Below are 16661 nucleotides of genomic sequence, written 5' to 3'. Positions count from 1 at the left end.
TCCGTTTGACCCAGATGGTTGAACTCTTAAATTAAAAACTAGTGGTTAAAGTGATTTTGTTTCTGGGTTAGTTTTTAAAACATAAGATAAACATGTTGTTGTGCCATTTGCATCCATCATTAAAAGAATGTCCAATTGTCATAAATGCTTATACCCACCACTATAGATATGTATTTTAATATATATAATGGCCGATATATTCACCATTTAAAGATTAATTTACACAAATTAGCTAAAGTTATATCCATTACTATAGCTCTATATATGCTTTAATAATATAACGATGGTTGTATCTGCCACTATAGCTCTATGTTTTAATATATAACGATAGATATTTCCACCATTATAAGGAAATTTGCACAAATTAGTGGTAGTTATATCTGCTGCTATAGATTTTCATTTTAATATATAGATGTGGAAATATTTGCTATTGATCTATATTATAGTAGTTAAACCCGTCGCTATAGGTTAAAATTTATCTAACTTGTATAGCATAATTACATAAGAAATATGCTTAATTTTAACATGGCACAAAGATTGCAAATAAAATTATTATAAAAGTTAATATATTAATTAAAGATAAAAGTACATCAAAACATGATGAGTTCCATAATGTTATTAAAAATTCCAAATCCTTATTACATATAATAAACCACAAAAAATGAGAAATATTGATCTCCGATATCTTCAATCATGCCTTTATCATTCTTGTATTGGTCCAGCTGAAACCAGGAAACCGAATATAAAAATTAGATTGTGCATTATATATATATATATATATATATATATAATTAAAATGAAATAAGTAGTACCAAAACAAGACATTTTATAAACTTCTAAGCAAGGTTCAAAATATCGATATAGGTCGATATGTGTATCAACTTGTATTGGTGCCTGTTTCTCTATTTTTTTTTTTTTTTTTGAATCTGGTTCACAGGTGTTGGTTTAAGGCCCGCCGGTTTACCCCCTGAACCATTGCCTAACCTAAAATATCCCCTGTAGGGGCATATCGGGAAGGCCTTGATATGATACGTATCGGTCGATACAGACCGTTATGCATCGAAATTTTGAACCTTGCTTCTAAGGTTACATGTTTAAAGACTAATTAACTTGTAAAAAATATATATGAGCCCTACCATCACATAGAACCTATAGAAAACAGATATTTGGGACCCACCAACACACAAAACCTATACAAAATAGAGATGTGGGTCTCACTAGTACACAAACATGATTGTTTTTCAAGTGACTCAATATCCATACACAAAACCTATAAAATACAGGGAGTGTGGTTAAATGGAATTATTTGAGTGGATTATGAAAATAAATAGAGAAAACAAATTCATCATATTAGTACCGGATTTTGAAGTATCTTGAGAATTAGTTTGAAGAGGTTGTGCATGGTTAGAGTTTTTTTGAGGCTGTGGCACACTCATTTGTGCTTCTTCAGGAAGCTCTAAGTGGGTAGAGCCTGGATGAGGTAACTGTTGCTTCGACTGCGGTGGTTCATCATGTTGTATATTTTGCTTGCCCTGATGAGGTAATTGACATTGGGCTGAACAAGGGTGAACGTCACCTGAATTGGATATTTGTAGTTTGCATACTACTCTATGCTTCATGTCAACCTAAAATATTAAAGAAAATATATGTACACATATTATATTAAAACATGATGATAATAAGAAGAAATAACCAAGAAGAAATTCAAAATATATGGTTGTTAATACATTCAGCCAAACACAATTAAGCAGTGAAGCTAAAATATAGTTACATTAGTCTGCATTTCAATAAACAATTCATTCCTTCTTCTCTTTGATAATGTCATAAATGGTTTAAGGATAACAAGGTTGCAATCAGTATCTCCCAATTAAAAATAAAAGAAACATAACAAGTAGAAACAAAGTAGAGACATCTAATTTGCCAGGTTTACTAACAAATAACCTCCTTTTAGCCTAGCATAAAGATAACAATGTTGCAGTCAGTATCTCCCAATTGAAAATCTTGTTCATGTAGGCTCCCATATCCATCAATTATAATGCTGGCTCTCTTACAAGGCAAAGCATAACTAGAACTCTAGTCATAAGCAATGGATTATGTTTCTAATCGAAGTGCATATGTGCAATGCTAGAGTTCAAATCCCTTATAAGAGAGTTAATTAAGGACACCATATGTTGAAAAACCTACAAATAAGTGGATGGAATTTGAGGTAGGTGTGGGCAGCAGGGAGATATTGATCTGTTGGAGCCAAATAAAACAGTTGGACATAATTCACATGAAGCATGATTGAAAGGATTTTAGAGTGGGGCCATGTGTATTGTGTGCTTCTATACATGTTGTATGCGATTGGTGTTTGGGAACGAATAGAGGTTTCTTTTTTGACATTGGGTTGGAGCCCATACATGATATATATCCATTGGTTCTAGGAAGTGTTCTAGCTTCCTTACTAGCATCTATCCAATGGCTCATTTCTACAATCCATAGTTGACTTGGTAGTGCAAACTACAATAACCTCTAGCTAGGTTGCTTTAGCTCAGAAGTGTAGTGTTAACAGTACCTCCATTGACCCAACTAATGAACACATTTTCATATAGAGAACTAGAGCTAAATCATGGATACTCCAAAAGAAAAGGCTAGTTATTAGAAATGGGTATGTTTGGGTTCAATCTGGTTACATAATTTAATATATTAGATTCATTTCAAATCTGGTTAGAGAGATATCCTTAATAAGGTTAAATAAAAGTGTCTTCCAAAACAGAACACCCAAAGCATTGATGCTATCATGTTACTAAATATTTATCTACTATGCATATAAACAAATATATTTAACTACGCCCTGTCAGATTGCGCCAGATTTTAGGGCTGTAAATGGACTGTATATTTGTCCAACCCAACCTAATTGAATATGAATCCATTACAAATGGACCAGGTCCAATATAATCCAATGAATATTTTGGACCATTCTAGATTAGTCTAATTCAATATATGAACTATTCAATCTGCTCAAATTGATTATAATCTAGATTGGATCCAACCCAAACCTGGTCCATTGATACTCGTACTCTTATCTTCCATCAATGGACTGGATATGTTTCAATCCAACCCAGTCCAATATAAATTCATTACAGATGGACCAGGTCCAATCCAATCTAATAAAATACTTTGGACCATTAAATCTGGATGGTCCAATTCAATGTCTTATTAATCCATCCAATCTGTTCAAATTGATTTTGATTCAGATGAAGTTCAACTCAAACCCTGCAGCCCATTGATACCCTTAAATGGGTCTACCATTTAAAGTTGGAACCCAGCTTATTAAGATTAGATCCACATCAATGGCCCTTGATAGCTAGCATTGGATAGAATTAATTAGCATCTATATTTCCTAATAATTTGAACTAGTAAGATGGCGAGAATTGGTTATGCATGTGTGCCAAGTGATAGTTAATGAAGATAAATTAGATCACACTTGACTATTTCCTAATTTTCTACAAATAAATTTCACGGCATACCTTCACACGGATTGACGTTGAAGACCTGAATATTCCTTTATTTGTAATTGCAAATCACAAAAAACATTCAACAAGGTACTAAGCATGTGTTGTCTACAGAGATGATGTAAAACAGTACACTTCTCCCCCCCCCCCCCCCTTTAACTCAATCCAAGACCTCAAGGTTAATGATTCTTTAGGTGATTAAAAGCATTGGTTAGAATTTTATTCCTATGGAGCCAATGCATAGAATTAATAGACAGGTCGGTCAAAAACAAAAGAATCGCCACGGACCCAACACGATTCCGGATCTTCTATCCACGAGAACTCTGTTCATGCCTATCTACAATACATTACCTCCTGTGAATTGGGAACATTTCCCTTGGCATAATACTATGCAGAGGATGAGATGGTCTCCATGTGTGACTGCGATAAACGTGGACAGAATTCTTATGAGTAGAAGATCCGGGCTCACCCAACACCACCTATGGATGCCACTAAAATTACAGGTTACAACTTAAACTATTTTGCAATTGGAAATCATTCTTTAGATGACATGGCATCCACTTACAATAATGATTCTCTCCGCAACAAAAAAAAAAAAAAAAATCATTCTTTAGATGGTCTACGTAATGGAACTATGTGTTGAAATCTAAAGATCAAAGCTAAAACAAATTATAACAGCACATACCTTTGATATTAGATCAGGGATTTCATTTGAAAAGTTTATTGAAATTAGTCAATCTATTTCAAAACAATGATGAGGCGGAGCCCCTGTTTTGACGTCAGGAAAGAAAGATTAATGTCGTTCATCACAATAAAAACAGTGACTATTTTCACTATTTTTGCAAGCATTGATGTATACATTCAAGAAAGAAAAGAAAGCCAAGCTTTAATATCTTCCTTTTTCTTTTGGATTACCTCTTGTTTGTCTTATTCTTTAAAGCTTGTCACCAAATTGTTCGTTGGCTCATTGAGAAATAGGGGAGTTCTTCTCAATCAATTGAAACAACATAAATTGGAAATAGTTTTGGTTAGGGAAAGCCAAGCGAAGATTGGGAATAATTTTGGCTGTAGAAGGAAACAGAAGATCATTAAAAACAAACTCTTCTCAGTTCCCAAATATGGCATGCTTTCTATTTTAGAAACATAATTTCCAAAGAGAAGGGAGAATGCCAGATGGAGAGACTAGATTAGTCCAATGACCCAATTATGTGGCTTTAAGAAAATAAGAATATTCAAAAAGAAGGAGAAATTTAGAATGGGATTTTGATGCAAATTTAAGGAGAACAAGGGTGACATGTGGACTTCTTTGCTATATATATATATATATTAGCTGGGACCTGTGCGATTACTAAGCGAAAGCTAAATAATAGAAATGGTCATTTACTAAAACATTCCCTATTGTTTCATGGATTTACTAAAATCTATCCTATAGTATATATTATTTTTCTATTGTGGCTAGAACGGTTCTGGTTCCCAATCAGCTTTTAAAACTTTGCTTCTATGTCTATATTTTGGTAACTGTACCAAGATTTCATTTATCACACTTCAAAACAGCAAATGTGGTTAAACCCAATAATTATTGAAATTTTTTGTTAAATAACAAAACAAAAATAAATTTATACATAATTATTGAAAAACATATATCAAAAAACAATAAATAATTACTAAAATATAATAAATATTAATACTAGTATATATATTTAAATAATAAATATATATTAAGAGCTTAAAATTATTATTAATACATTAATTTTTATAGAAAAAACACATAATTATTGAAAATGTATTGATAATAAAAAAAAATACAATAAGTACTAAAAATATATTAAATTAATCAATAAATAGTATACTCTCAAAAAATAGTTTAATTTTTAATAAATATTAGTCAATAAGTTATAACAAAAATACAATAAATACAACAAACAAAATTTAAAAATTTCAATAATAGTAGTTTAAACCCAATAACTATTGAAAGTTTTCTGTTAAACAACAAAAATAAATAAATTTATACATAATTGTTGAAAATACATTTATCACAAAAAAATAAATAATTACTTAAATACAATAAATATTAATATTAGTATACATAATTATATAATAAATATATATTAAGAGTTTAAAATTATTATTAATAAATTTTAAATTTTATGAAAGTTATTTTCTCAAATTATTAATTGATATAAGTGAAATTAGTTATTTACAATATTATGTAAAAACATTAAATTATTATTAAAGTTATTTCATTATTAATTTTGTACAATAATAAATTATTATTAATTTCAATATTATATTATAATTATTTTTCTACTTTTTAATTTTTTTTAATTTATTACATAACTTCTGTAGTTTAACTAATTTAAAATATAGTTTTGTTAAATATTTCTGTTAAAAATAAGTTTTCTGTTTAAATAATATGTAATACATTTATCACAAAATACATTTATTGAATTTAATAATTCATAAATTTATAATTTATACTATTATTTCATAATTTCTTTATTAATTTTGTAAGATATTAAATTATTATGAATTTCAACACTATGTTATAATTATTTTTCTACTTTTAAGATTTTTTTTTTAAATTTATTACATAATTTCGTTATTTTAACTATTTGAAATGTAGTTATGCTAAATATTTAGTTATTTGAATATTTAAGTAATATGTAAAATATTTAGAATGTTTTGTTATTTATTGAATTTAATAATCCATAACATTATAATTTATACTATTAATACATAAATTCATTAATAATTTTGTAAGGTATTAAATTATATGAATTTCAATATTATGTTATAACTATTTTCTACTTTTATGATTTTTTTTAAATTTAATACATATTTTCGTTATTTTAACTATTTAAAATCTATTTATGTTAAATATTTAGTTATTTAAATATTTAAATAATATGTAAAATATTTACAATTTTTTGTTACTTGAATTTTATTTATTTAAATCTATTACATATTACTAAATATTTTGTTATATAATTATTTATATATTTATTATATTTTGTTATTTAATATATTTATTTATTGAAATATTTAAATAATATTTTATTTTTGATGTTAAATTTTTATTATTTGGGTAACATTTAAATTGATAATCCAGAAAACAGAATTTAAATTATTAGTACATAACTTTGTGATATGTTTTGTAAAAATATAAAGTTATTTTTGGTATTTTTAATAAATTTTTTAAAGTTATTATATAATTTTGTTAGAATATTTAAATAATTATTAAATTTTTTATTCAAACTTTCTTTAGAAAAAATGGATAAAAAGTGGGGGAGAGGAAAAATAGGAATTAGAGAAAATTTAGGAGAGAAACTCTCTACAAAATTAGAAATAATTTTGGAGATAAATAGGAGTTTGAGATAATTTAGAAGAAAGTGGGGGATGTAGTTTAGGAGAAGAGATTATTTAGATTATTGGGAAAGTGCATCTCATTGGATGTTTCAAAAATGACATGAAATATATATATATATTGTAGATGTGTGTGTGTGTGTGTGTTAATTCGAGTATAAATTTCTCATTCCATCATATCCTATTTTATTTGTAACATGTCACTTAGAATGCAAGACACCCATTAATCATTTTGACTTGCTCTTTTAGTTAGAGAGTAAAAAATCCATATGTTAGTGAATAATAGAAGATGTTACTTCTTAATGAATCTATCTAGGGTTTTTTTTTTTCATTTGGCCTTCTTATTTTAATGTTTGTAGACATTTTAGTTGTGCCATAATGTCTTTGGGTGTAGCCATATTGGGCACCGTGCTGACATTTGGCCCTTGGCGTGACTTATATTGTATAATTCTAGTGATGTTCCAAGCTGAAATTAACCAAGAGTTTTTACCATCCACAAGACAAGATGACATGAGAAATGACACATCAATTACATCGTGTTTGGTTCGTTTCTCTTCAATTCTTTCTCATTTTCACTTTTTCTTGAATCATTTCTATATTGTAAATGCAATTAACATGAATGGTACTTAGAAAATGCAACTTACAAACATATTGGTTTATGTTGGTCCAACCTTCAAAATCCCTTTTGGTCGTAGGTGTCAAGAAAACCAAATTATTCTGGTTAATATTAGTTGTATACAAGGACTAAAGTATTAGTTCCAGGTATTTTATCAAACAGCTTGAGTACAAATACGAATAAGATATGGATATACTTTGGAAATGCATGAATACAGACAAAAGATATGGAAACACATAGATATGCTAGGAAACTACATGTAAATTCCATCAATATATCAATTACACTAACTTTAAGGTCAAAATAACCACAACTAAGGTATATATATATATATATATATATATATATATATATATATATATATACATTAATGGTATATATGAAAAATATATTACAATTAATAAAACAATAAGCATAATATCACACAACTTTATTGATAATTCAACAGACAAAAGTACATGGTTCATATTATATAGATTTTTACAAATTAATATATGCACAAAGCCATTATTATGTTATATTCTATTTATGTCCAAAGACACAAAAACATATGCAATTACTATATTTTAATTGTTATATCAATTATTTTCTATTTTACTATTTATACTTTTCAACATCAATAGAAAAGTCAACTAGATATTAAAGTTTGAAATGTTTGATAAACAATATATTTATTTTTGTAAACAATAAATATGTTATTATAAAATATAAATTGAAGTATCAATTGTTAATTTATGAAAATATATAATTCTAACTTAAAATATATCAAATCTATAAAAATTTCTAAGATACATGTCATATGCAAATTCATAATTTTTAATTACTAAAATAATTATTCCATTATTAGAATTTTTATTTTTATAAAATTTCTAAAATAAGAAATCATTTTTGATATAAATGTAAATTAGTGGATTTGATATATTCAATTTAATATTAAATCCTTGAATATTTTGTAAACAAAATCTTTATTTTTATAAATAATAAATATGTTATTTTTAGTGTACATTAAAACTTCATGAATAATTTCTATAATCTTAAGTACGAAAATAATTATTTTATTATTAATATTTTTAGGGCAAATTTCTTAAACTACCCCTAAGGTTTAGGAACTTGACTAACTATACCCCTACTGTTTCACTATTGTCTTAAAGTACCCCTAGTGTTTCTAACAATTGACTAAATCTTCCTTACCGTTAGTGTCCGTTAATGAAAGGATTAAAAAGACTATTTTGTCCATCAGTCTTCTTTAAATTGTCTAGTTGTAACGTATCTTGTATTGATTCCTTAGGATACCAATACCATACATTCAATACAAGGTGTATCATATTGATATTTTAAGCCTTGGTTGTATAAATATAGAGACTTGCAATGCTTTGAGGCCCATGATACATGGGAGACATTCCACATCTAATCAACAATGAATTAGTTACCATGTAATTCACTTTTTCTCTATTAACTTTAGATATCTTTATTTATATTTATATTATATTATATACTACTATTAAAATTGTGAATGAGGTCTAGATTTTTTACTTTTTTTAACTAAAAAACCCTTATTTTTTAATTTGATCCCTCTTTAGGGAAAAAAGTGTAAATTGAACTACTACTTTTATTAAATTCATTCTATTCCTTTTGATTAAGTCTTATATTTAAGCTATTAACTCCCTTCCCTCTCATTACTATATTCTATATTTAAGATACATTAAAAGGTTTGTGGTTTTTTTTTACGACACCACTCTTACTTATGAATTTGGTCACTCTCTAACTATGTGGGCAGAAAAAATGTTATTTAAAACACAATGAATTGGACTAAAGCAACCTACTTATTGTTTCTCACCAATAAATTCTACTAATTTAATCTATACCCAATATATCTTTAATAAGGTAAAACCTATGTTTAAAAACTACATGAAAAATAAATCGTGATTTTGTTTGGATGGTCAATAAGTAGTTCAACCATTCACATCAAATGGGTCAACCGGTGGTCACATAGTTAAATAATTAAAGCTTAAAATAAAAAAAGTAAATATTACAAAAAGGTTCAAAAAATTTGTGAAAAATTTTACACTCATCTTTAATATTATATATTTATCATATTAAACAATAATAAGTAGGATAAATAAGAAGTATTATTATTAATGATGGAATGAAATACAAGATTTAAACTTGACCCATAAATGAAACTATTTTTCCATTTAAGTAGTTGGTCAATGGATCAATCTTTTAGGTTAAACAAGTCAGTGCGTGATGTTACAATTAAGTAATATAATTATTAAAAGAGATAAACACAAAAAATAATTAAAAATATAGAAATTTTGTAAAAAAAAATTGGCTATGATCCTAATACTATGTGGTCATCATATTAAACCAAAATAAAAGTTATTTTTATTAATGATAGAAATAGAATAAACAATAAACAAAGTTTATGTTTGGATAAGCTTTTTCAAAGTACTTTTGTGCTTCAACAGCAAAAAAGAAAAGAAAAAGCTCTAGAGTTTGGCAATGTGTGTTTTTGAGAGCAAAATACCTAAAACAGAAACACTTAAACAACAAAAAACACAAAATCAATTTTTTTTTACTTCATGCTTCGAAAGCACATTTTGCTAAATGTGATTTTCACAAAAATGCATAAAGTACTGCAAGTGCAAATGTATTTACGTCACTTGGCAAAATTTTTGATACATAGCACAACTATGGGTCATAATGCCCCTAAATATATGCTAGATGGAAAATTTATGAATATGATAAAATATATGCCATACGGCAGATTTATGAATATGGAAAAAATATATGCCATGTAAGAAAATTACTGACATATGGCAAGGTATATGCCGTGATGCCTATAAATATATGACATGTGTGGCAAATTTGTAAATAAGGAAAAAATATATGCCATGTGTTGATGTAATTCAAGATCATTCCTTGAGAAGCACCAAATTATTATAAAAAGAAAAGACAAGTGGAACTTAATTTAAAATTACTTACAACAACCATTTCGGTTAATAGGTTTCTAACAATTAATTTTATTAAATGCTCCAACAATTAGTTTTTTGTTATATATAAAAGGCCTTGTAATCTCAAAATAGAGGCAATCAAGTTCTTTCCTCTGTTCTGTGAAGCTTAGAGATTTTTCTTTTTCTTTTTTTTTTTTTGAGAATTAAGAGAGTCACATCTTCTTTGGGTGAGTGAATTCCTAAGCTTGTTGCCTCTTTGTAATTCATTTTATATTAACAAAATTTCATCCAATTTACTTATTTTTCTATTTCCTTGAGGTAACTTTTTTCATTTTCTTTCTTCATATTTGATTTGTATCAATTAGTATCAGAGCGGGTTGAGTTAGAAAAGAAAATGAGTAAGACTAGCCTTAGCTATCACAGGTAGTTGACTATAGGTTTATGAGTAGTCAACTACACACTATTCACAACCATATCTGGTAAGACTAGCCTTTAAGATATTGATTCATGGATTTAAGTGCTTTTTGAGTCTGGTAACACCTACAAACCATATCTAATACTAGTTATCAGTCTCTAAGGTTAGGTTATCCGAGGTTGGTCAAGTTTAAGCCCATAGAGTCATTTCATTCAAATGATTTACATTAAGACCTAAAACATGACATACAATGTAGAACACTAAAATTTATTGCTCTTTCTTTCTAGTTCTTGGTAGCAATCTTTTTCTTTGAAGAATCACTTGTTGATTAACAACTACCGAAAAGCATTTATTCCATGCTTGATTCTTCAGTGAATTGTCAACCATTTAAACTCAATATGATTAATTTGGTACAATTGCACACTTAACACATTTATTAGTACTCTTAATGAGTTTGTTATCATCAAAACACGTAGTGTCAATAAGGCTTACAGGTGCCAAATAGACCTATATATAATGGTGTTTACTCTTGAAAACACAAATACAACATTAGATAATAAATATGTAAAGCATGAATTTGGCAAATGCCTCTAAAACCAAATACAAAGCAAAGTATATCAAAATGCAAGAGTATGCATAATACTACAAGCTCAAACTCTTGAAGAGATTCACAGAATATCAACGAGAAACAATTAAGCCCAAAAGCAACTTTGGGCTTACATTAACCTTAAGCAAGGCCACTCTACCAGTCTTAGATAAACATTTTTTCTTCCATCCACTTAATTTTAAAAGAATTATCTCTCCAAACTTCTTAAAAGTATTTTTATTGACTCTTCCCTCTATGATAGGGCCCCAAGATATGCTTCTCATCTAGTATTAATAGGTATCTTCGAAATCCTTGACACAATTTTTTGGTGCCTTCTCACGTGTTCTTTGAGAAAATTATGGAAGAATATTAAAATTGGGTTTCTGACAGCTTTGGCAAATTTGGTCATTATCTCATTTATTTTCAAAGCGGCATTCATCAAAATTTTAGAAAATAGAATTCTATCGTCCACAAAACTGTAATAAGGGCATGTTTGAACCACTTCTTGAAGCTTTACAATTTAAACATTTGCCGATTTCATTCAGACTAATCTACAAAAGATCTCCCTATCAAGTATAAACAACAAAAATGTACTGAGATAGAGGGCCACCTTATCTTATCATCCCTCTATAAGCCTAAAAATGATCGCAAAGGTGAATCCATTGGTTGCCACCTCTGCTGCCAATAGTTTGAGAAATGGATCAATTGAGCAAGGTTTGAGTCCAGCAATAAGAGTTGATTCCAGAAACGCCAAACCCGAACCCACACTATATCTAAGCTTGGGACCGGAGAAACCAAGATGGTTAAAGGGTAGTCTTTTGTTAAGGGTCTCAATCTTACTAAGTCAGCCAAGGTGGGTTAGTTTTAGATAATATCTATATCTATATGTGCATTTATACTACATATAGAAGAGTGAATTCTTCTTTTTTTCTGGAATTTTTATTAGACATTTTTTACTCCTTTTGTCTAAGCACACAACGGGCACATAAGGAGGATATATATATATATATATATATATATATATATATATATATATATATATATATATATATATCGTTTACTCTCATTTTAAAAACTGCCCACTCATAACTGTCCAGAAACTACCCATTTATAAGTTATAACCATTCAAAAACTATTCATGAATTATAAATAGTTGTCTTAGAAAACCCACCTATACGTTTACCAGTGGAACGGAAGTGACCCAAATCTTAAAATTGCTTCCGTTCACCATGAATTGTCATCCCTGCTGCCTTGTGCATTTGCCAAGCCCTACCATTTGATAATCCTCAATACACTCGAAATCAACTGATCAAATGATTATAGCCATTTGATTTGAAGATTGCATTCTACTTTTGTTGATTCTTGATTGTCCTAATTTGGCATAAGAAATATCATTCCTCAGGCCCCACCATCAGGACCAGATCATTATTTCTTGGTAGCAAGTCTTGGTGTTACCCATTACTACTAAACCACCCCACTTAAAATATAAAATAAAGTATTAGTAATGGTCCCAAAGGAAGAGAGAGAGAGGGCCAGTTGGCACACGTGTGGTCTAATCATGTGAAGCAACAAGCCCACTGCCAATCAATCATTCAATCCATCTCACAAGCACAATGCATACATCCCCAGGGCCCAAGCTCTTCAGCTAAACAAATTAACAAAGATCTATTTATTTCCATCATTTTCCCATGCCAATTCTTTTAAGAATGAGAGCATGGAATTCTTTGATAAAAGTAGTGCTTTGTGGGTCATCCCGCCCGTGCGTCGCATGCTAGCAAGGGCCCAAAACACCTCGCTGTCATGAAACTCCTTCGCTTTCTAGTTATAAAGCAGCTAGACCTCCTCAATATTCTTCCCTCTACACTACTGAGACCAGCAGTAACAATGGCGTCCGAGAAGGTGGAGACCATAGTGGCGGGGAACTATGTCGAAATGGAAACCGAAGGCAGCTCTAAGTCTGCTAAGAGCAAACTATCGAAGTTCTTCTGGCATGGTGGTTCTGTCTACGATGCATGGTTCAGCTGTGCTTCTAACCAGGTGATTCCTGCTGCTTTCTGGTTTACTTGGTTGAGTTTTCTGGGGTGATCAGAAGAGCTTGATTTTTTTTTTTTTTTGATTCTTTGATTTGGTTTCAGGTGGCACAAGTGCTTCTCACCTTGCCTTACTCATTTTCACAACTGGGGATGTTGTCTGGGATTCTTTTCCAACTGTTTTACGGGTTGATGGGGAGCTGGACTGCGTATCTAATAAGTGTACTTTATGTTGAGTACCGGACTAGAAAAGAAAGAGAAAAAGTAGATTTTAGGAACCATGTTATTCAGGTACGAATTCATAATTGGTGCTTCTTTTATCTATTGATCAACCAGACAGAAGCTCCCACACACATACACACACCCCAACAAAGAAATAATAATAAAAATTCTTGGGTTTTAACTATCTCTCTCAACTGGCAAATTGAAAGATAGAGAGAGAGAGCTTTGATTTGAGTTTTTTGATTATCTCTGCAGTGGTTTGAAGTTCTTGATGGGCTTCTGGGGAAACATTGGAGGAATGTAGGGCTGTTTTTCAACTGTACTTTCCTTCTATTTGGTTCTGTAATTCAGCTAATTGCCTGTGCAAGGTAATTTCAGAAAGAAATTAAAGGAAATAAACCCACAAAAAAGATCCAAACTTAAATATATAATTATTCCATATGAATATATATATATATATATGATTATTTCTCCAGAAGAAAATGGTGCAGACTAATACGAATGGTAATGTTTTCTGTGCTGATGCAGTAACATCTACTACATTAATGACAATCTTGACAAGAGAACTTGGACTTACATCTTTGGTGCCTGCTGTGCTACTACTGTTTTCATCCCTTCATTCCATAATTACAGAATTTGGTCGTTTTTGGGTCTGATGATGACAACTTACACTGCGTGGTACCTAACCATTGCATCCCTAATCCATGGGCAGGTAAAAGCCTTCTGTAATATTTCATTTCAGTTTGTAAAATAACAGAAAACAGATTATTGTAAAATAACTCTTGTATACATTTCTTTTATAAATTCATTTATCTGTTCTCTCTTGTATTTTATTTGGGCATTTCAAGATTGAAGGAGTGAAACACTCAGGCCCAGCAAAAATGGTTCTATATTTCACTGGAGCTACCAACATTCTGTACACATTTGGTGGACATGCTGTGACAGTGTAAGAAATACCCATGCATGAATATAACATGTCTCCATACATGCATGAATTAATATATAGATATAAGTACACCCATGCATGCCTGTTTGAAAGTCTATGCATGTAATTTGATAACTTTGGAATGACTGTAGAGAGATAATGCATGCAATGTGGAAGCCACAAAAGTTCAAGCTGATCTACTTGATGGCAACACTCTATGTCCTAACCCTAACTCTACCATCAGCAATTTCTGTTTATTGGGCCTTTGGGGACATGCTCCTCAACCACTCTAATGCTTTCTCTTTACTGCCAAGATCTGGATTTAGAGACACTGCTGTAATTCTCATGCTCATACATCAGGTGAGCAACCAATTAATCTTTAAGCAATTACGTATAAACACAATACTAGATGGGTCTTCTTCTTGTTTTAAGTATACTGGAATTAATTTGATCCATGGCCTATCAAATTAATGTGTTCTCAGGTTTACTAATAATGGGTCGATCTGTAGAATTTGAGCTCTTGCTTCTAATAAGGTTGTTTAAATCTTCTGTGCCATTTTTGGGTCCTTTGTGCAGTTTATAACATTCGGATTCGCATGCACTCCACTGTACTTTGTGTGGGAGAAGTTCCTAGGGATGCATAACACCAAGAGCTTATTCAAGAGAGCTCTATCCAGACTACCTGTGGTGATCCCTATATGGTTCCTGGCCATCATATTCCCCTTCTTTGGCCCCATCAACTCCACAGTCGGTGCTCTCCTTGTCAGCTTCACTGTTTATATAATCCCTGCCTTGGCACACATGATAACCTTCGCTCCTGCTTCAGCAAGAGAGGTAATAAGCATTTTAGTTCTCAATCTTCCTTGTTAATCTTTTGGTAATTAAACCACCACCATCATCATTTCTGGAGTTAGAATTTTATGGGTGTTTGATAATTTCTCTTCCTCTATTTTGTTTTGCAGAATGCAGTAGAGAGACCCCCATCATTTATCGGAGGTTGGGCAGGCTTATACTGCATGAATATTTTCATTGTAGCTTGGGTTTTGGTGATAGGATTTGGATTTGGAGGATGGGCAAGCATGATAAACTTCGTTCACCAAATTGATACATTTGGGGTTTTCACCAAGTGCTACCAGTGTCCCCCTCGCAAGGCTTAATATATGTAGACTTCTACAAAGAAAAACAAGTGTTTGCAATACAATTATATCATATGCAGATGGATTGATTTTGTAATTTGTGTGTTAATCATTCCCTTCAAGGATAGTGTAACCCCCACCCTTTGCTCTTTTGGGATTCTCCTAATTTTTGCTCTCTGATCATATGTTGCTTGTATTCTAATACATCTTTCAACTGCTTCATTGATTTGAAAGAAAAACTAGAAATGAATTATGGATCAAGCCATTAATTAATCAATTTGGATGGCTCTGTGCGTCGCAATTCACAGCAGATATAAACCATCGATGGCTAGACGTCGCATGAGTGTGACCTGTGTGTTGCTCAACTCTTAGCACATGCTCAAACATAAATAAATTGAACAAATTCGACCTTCTAGTGATTGTCTGAAAGCGGCCAAGGCGACATAACTATTGGCTTTACTTTTCACTTACTGTTAGGCAGATGTGATGTAGACAAGGAATTCAGAAATCTAGTAGGCCCAATTGGTCTTACCTTGCAAACTATTCATGAACCTCAGCTCGGCTGCCTCGGCATCCTTGGACACTCCGATTCATGAGTCAAGCCCATCTAAATGGCATTCCAATTGTTGGAATAATTAGTAAAAGGGGCCACACAGTACTGGGAGTAGCACATACCCAGAAACCAAAGATACATATATAACGTACCTAGAGACCAAGAGAAATCTGAAATATATACGCTATGAGTCCTGCTACTGATAATAGCTCTGACCCAGATACGGATAAGCTAGGATGAGTTGGATGAAGAAGTCAGTTCGGATAATAATAGAAGTGTTAGTCTCAGTCGAACTCTAATAGTTGATAAGTGTCGTATCCTATTAGAACTGTATCCAGTCCTAATATATATATATATATATATATAA

At 30.6% G+C, this 16661-nt stretch overlaps 1 protein-coding gene and 1 long non-coding RNA gene across 2 annotated transcripts; one reads left to right on the top strand and one right to left on the bottom strand.

The window, feature by feature from the left end:
- Window positions 1-549: 549 nt before the first annotated feature.
- LOC148803044 (uncharacterized) lies at window positions 550-4566 on the bottom strand. The gene is made up of 3 exons (XR_016081312.1): window positions 4410-4566; window positions 1358-1625; window positions 550-722 (listed from the first exon to the last, which is right to left on the bottom strand). It is a non-coding gene; the product is annotated as an uncharacterized LOC148803044 (long non-coding RNA).
- Window positions 4567-13273: 8707 nt separating this feature from the next.
- LOC104609680 (auxin transporter-like protein 3) lies at window positions 13274-15890 on the top strand. Its single transcript, XM_010276051.3, has 8 exons — window positions 13274-13465; window positions 13564-13749; window positions 13936-14048; window positions 14209-14392; window positions 14529-14626; window positions 14758-14965; window positions 15182-15439; window positions 15568-15890. Exons 1-8 carry the CDS (start codon window positions 13313-13315, stop codon window positions 15760-15762), a joined length of 1395 nt encoding a protein of 464 aa, XP_010274353.1. The 5' UTR covers window positions 13274-13312; the 3' UTR covers window positions 15763-15890.
- The last annotated feature ends 771 nt before the right edge of the window (window positions 15891-16661 follow it).

The sequence above is a fragment of the Nelumbo nucifera genome, chromosome 1, assembly GCF_055504915.1.
Source record: "Nelumbo nucifera cultivar China Antique chromosome 1, China Antique-T2T, whole genome shotgun sequence".
In the NCBI taxonomy this organism is placed as follows: domain Eukaryota; kingdom Viridiplantae; phylum Streptophyta; class Magnoliopsida; order Proteales; family Nelumbonaceae; genus Nelumbo; species Nelumbo nucifera.
The sequence above is the reverse complement of the archived record's forward strand: the minus strand, read 5'-3'. Positions and strand labels throughout refer to the sequence as shown.

Bases quoted from the DNA above. Each gene is read 5' to 3' on its own strand.
- LOC104609680 (XM_010276051.3), top strand. From the start codon at position 13,313: ATGGCGTCCGAGAAGGTGGAGACCATAGTGGCGGGGAACTATGTCGAA. The intron at 14,627-14,757 runs GTAAGAAATACC...GAATGACTGTAG, and splicing joins GGTGGACATGCTGTGACAGT to AGAGATAATGCATGCAATGT. The intron at 14,966-15,181 runs GTGAGCAACCAA...TCCTTTGTGCAG, and splicing joins TTCTCATGCTCATACATCAG to TTTATAACATTCGGATTCGC.